General features: G+C 36.5%; 1 protein-coding gene across 1 annotated transcript; it reads left to right on the top strand.

Annotated features, from left to right (window-relative positions):
• The first annotated feature begins 2,533 nt into the window (after positions 1-2,533).
• Positions 2,534-3,478, top strand: LOC102876236 (putative olfactory receptor 2W6-like). The gene has a single exon (XM_006894020.1). The coding sequence runs from the start codon at positions 2,534-2,536 to the stop codon at positions 3,476-3,478; it is 945 nt and encodes a 314-aa protein (XP_006894082.1).
• The last annotated feature ends 244 nt before the right edge of the window (positions 3,479-3,722 follow it).

Raw genomic sequence — 3,722 nt, 5'->3', positions numbered from 1 at the left:
TTGAATGTGTTCATTTCTCACAGAATTTACTTTGTCCCTTATCTTGAAGGGCTGTTATGAAAATGAAATGTAAATGATGTCTAAAACACTTAAAGTACTATACATGTAAAAAGTCATGACTGTTGAGGACTCAGCATATACAAACAAATAAGACAAAAAGAAATGCACTATTTGGTATTGGCAAGTTTAATTTAATAAACAAAGAATTATCTGTTTGATTCTCTTCTATAGCATGTGTGGGCATATTTGGGCGCAAGCTTTGATAAAAATAATCAAGTGTGAGACAGCAATCTAGATTCAGTTCTTTAGATCAAAGATGTTTTTTAATATTAGTAGATATTTATATTGCTATATGCCACCTAAACTCTTTCAGGTTTCAGAACATTTTCAATATTTATTATAGTCCTTATGATTTTATTTTTTTAAAATTTTTTTTTTTACAGAGGTTTTGGATTTCCATTCATTCATTGCCGAGGCACACTAATTCACATTTAAAATTGCAGTGTTGAAAGTGAAGAAAGCTTCTTATTTTTGGACACAAGTGTTGGTCACTGAGGCATCTTGGAATGAAAGAATAATTAATGTACTGGAAAACTACCCGGTTTGAATCAATGGTACATTTGTAATTTCAGTTAGGGAATCACACTGTAAGTGATATATACTGCTAAATAATTTTTGTAGCTTATCATTACTACTCATGGGGTCTCTGTTTTGCCTCTCTTTAGTTCTAGTGAAAGTTTGTGATGAATTTATATGACCACCAGCAAAGGTGCATTGGAGAGGCTTACTTAAGTACTCAGGGAGGCTTCCTAAGGCCACTTATGTTTTGGTACTTGGTCACTTTCTTCCCGTTATTTCTTGCCCGTTTATGCTTATGGAGACTTTGCTGAGAAGTCAGTGCTCAGAGCAATCAATAGGAGTTACACAATTACCACTTGAACTATGCCTAGATAGAATTTTTCAACTTTTAAGAATAGATAAAGAACATAGCATTGGAATAGATGAAGAACGGAAGGTAATTTTGAAGAAAATGGGCAATAAGGTATTATGAGCAATGCAACTAATAAGCTGATATAGGACATGCATTAAGGATTAAAGGGGTAGGAAAAAGGAAATAAGTCTGTATAAATGAGTGAATCAAAAACCAATTATTTTGTAAACATCCGTTCAAATAACAATTTATAAAAAGAGGAAAGAATGGTGAATAGTAACAGTAGTCTCACGGAGACACATCTTCTTCAAACTGTTCTATGCCCTTGATCCTACTAATTTATTCTTGTATGTTGCATAGACATTAATATACCCAACACATGCTTGGGTGGACATAATTGCTTTCATCAAATCCATGTTTAGATGCTATTGTTTGTTGTTGTTGTTGTTGTTGTTGTGTGTTTTCAAGTTGGAACTGACCCATAGGTGATCTTCTAGCAGATTTTCAGAGTCAGTAAATTGCATGGGAGGGGTTTCCCTATTCTTCTTTCACAGAATAACAGATGGATTTGATCTGTGTGACTTGGAATTGCAGTGCAGCTTCTTGCCACTAGGCCACCAGTGCTCCCTTAAGACTCTATAGCTATGGAAAATGTGAAAAAGTTAAAGTGTTCAAGATATATTCATTATCAACTATATTGATATTTAGGGACAGATGGTACGATAAAGATAATCCAACCATTATTTTATCTTGCACAAGGAAAAATCCAAGATATGAAAACATAGACTGACAGACAGTCCATACATATATAGATCTGTATCGTAGAAATAAAAAAAAAATCAAGTTTATTATCTCAACTGCTTTTGAAGATCAAACATTATTGTATTTTTTTATTACATGGAGATACAGCTATGCCTTACTTGCACATTTATGAATTCTTTTAGCATTTCTTACTAAGCATTACTTGGTATTTTGTGTCTTTACTGAGAGTTGTACAAATAGCTAACTGGAGGGTTGAAGGTTGGAGTCCACACAGAGAATCCTCATTGGTATTTACTTGTTTTTTTTAACAAAACCTATGAAACACAATTCTACTCTGACTTGTAGGATTTCCAGTTGTAATTGACTTAATTGCTATTGCTTTGTCTTTAGACATACTACTTCCTTTTCTCAAAACATGTTTGTTTGCTCGGTTTTTTTAATATGACACTTGGCAAATTATTTGGTATACAATGAAAAAAACCACAATCATTTCTAGCAATCTCTCCTAATCCAAACTCTTCTACAAATATTTTCCTGATAAATTAGAAATTATTTCAAAAAAATCTCAGCCTTTCAAAACAACTTCTTTCACAGAACGTTTGCTTTCTCCCCTCCTTATATGCTTATATTAATTTTTTATTTCCATAGTCATTTATCTTGTTTATTATTTTCTTTCTTGAATATAATGGATATTCAATAACTGTTTACTAAAGAAAATAATGCAAGGGAAACTGTTTCAATCTCAAATCCTTCTAAATGGAATTTAGAAAGCCATCAGTGCAACCTTCATTTGCCTTTTTACTAATTTTTTGTTTATTTCTTTAATAGCCAACCAAGATTATGGGAAAGGAAAATGACAGCTACCTACAGTCCTTCATCCTGGTGGGTTTTTCTGATCGGCCTAGACTGGAGATAATTCTCTTTGCTTTTATATTAGTCTTCTATCTCCTGACACTGGTAGGTAACACTGCTATTATCCTTTTGTCGATCATGGATGCCAGGCTACACACACCCATGTATTTCTTTCTTGGGAATCTCTCTTTTTTGGACCTCTGCTTCACAACCAGCATTGTCCCCCAGCTGCTATGGAACCTTTGGGGCCCAGAGAAGACTATCACCTATCATGGCTGTGTGGCTCAACTCTACATCTATATGGTTTTGGGCTCAACTGAGTGTGTCCTCCTGGCTGTCATGTCATATGATCGTTATGTGGCTGTCTGTCGACCCCTGCACTATACAGTAGTCATGCATCCACGTCTCTGTCTGCAGCTGGTGACTGTTGCCTGGTGCTGTGGTTTTCTAAACTCTTTTGTTATGTGTCCCCAGACAATGCAACTGTCTCGGTGTGGGCGCCGCAGGGTGGACCACTTTCTGTGTGAGATGCCTGCTCTTATTGCCATGTCCTGTGAAGACACCATGCTTGTGGAAGCATTTGCCTTTGCTCTGGGGGTTGCTCTTCTTCTGGTACCCCTTTCCCTGATCCTCATATCCTATGGCATGATTGCTGCCGCTGTACTGAGGATCAAATCTGCATCAGGACGCAAAAAGGCCTTCAACACCTGTTCTTCTCATCTAACAGTGGTCTCTCTCTTCTATGGCACCATCATCTACATGTACTTGCAGCCAGCCAACAGCTACTCTCAAGATCAGGGCAAATTTTTGACCCTGTTCTATACCATTGTAACTCCTAGTGTCAACCCTCTCATCTATACTCTGAGGAACAAAGATGTGAAAGGGGCTGTGAAAAAGCTTCTAGGGATGGAGAAAAGTGTTGGAGAATCTTAAAATAAAGTGAACCCTGGGTATAGATTATGGGTCAGGGTTATTCTACAACCACATGGCGGACTAATACTAAAATTGTGGGCTGAGTACAAAGACAATCTTTTTGAATAATTTTTTCTGTGGATATTAAGTGGCTTCCCACTGTCTGCTTTATAATAAAGAACAATGGTGCTGCAATCTGTGAGGGTTGCACTGATAACACAAAGGTAGTGCCTCTCTGGTGATTCGAATCCACCAATAGTTCCAG

This window comes from Elephantulus edwardii, unplaced genomic scaffold (assembly GCF_000299155.1).
Source record: "Elephantulus edwardii isolate Elephantulus edwardi_28Jun2011 unplaced genomic scaffold, EleEdw1.0 scaffold00133, whole genome shotgun sequence".
Classification (NCBI taxonomy): Eukaryota; Metazoa; Chordata; class Mammalia; order Macroscelidea; family Macroscelididae; genus Elephantulus; species Elephantulus edwardii.
Note: the sequence above shows the minus strand (reverse complement) of the source record. Positions and strands in the feature narration are given on the sequence as shown.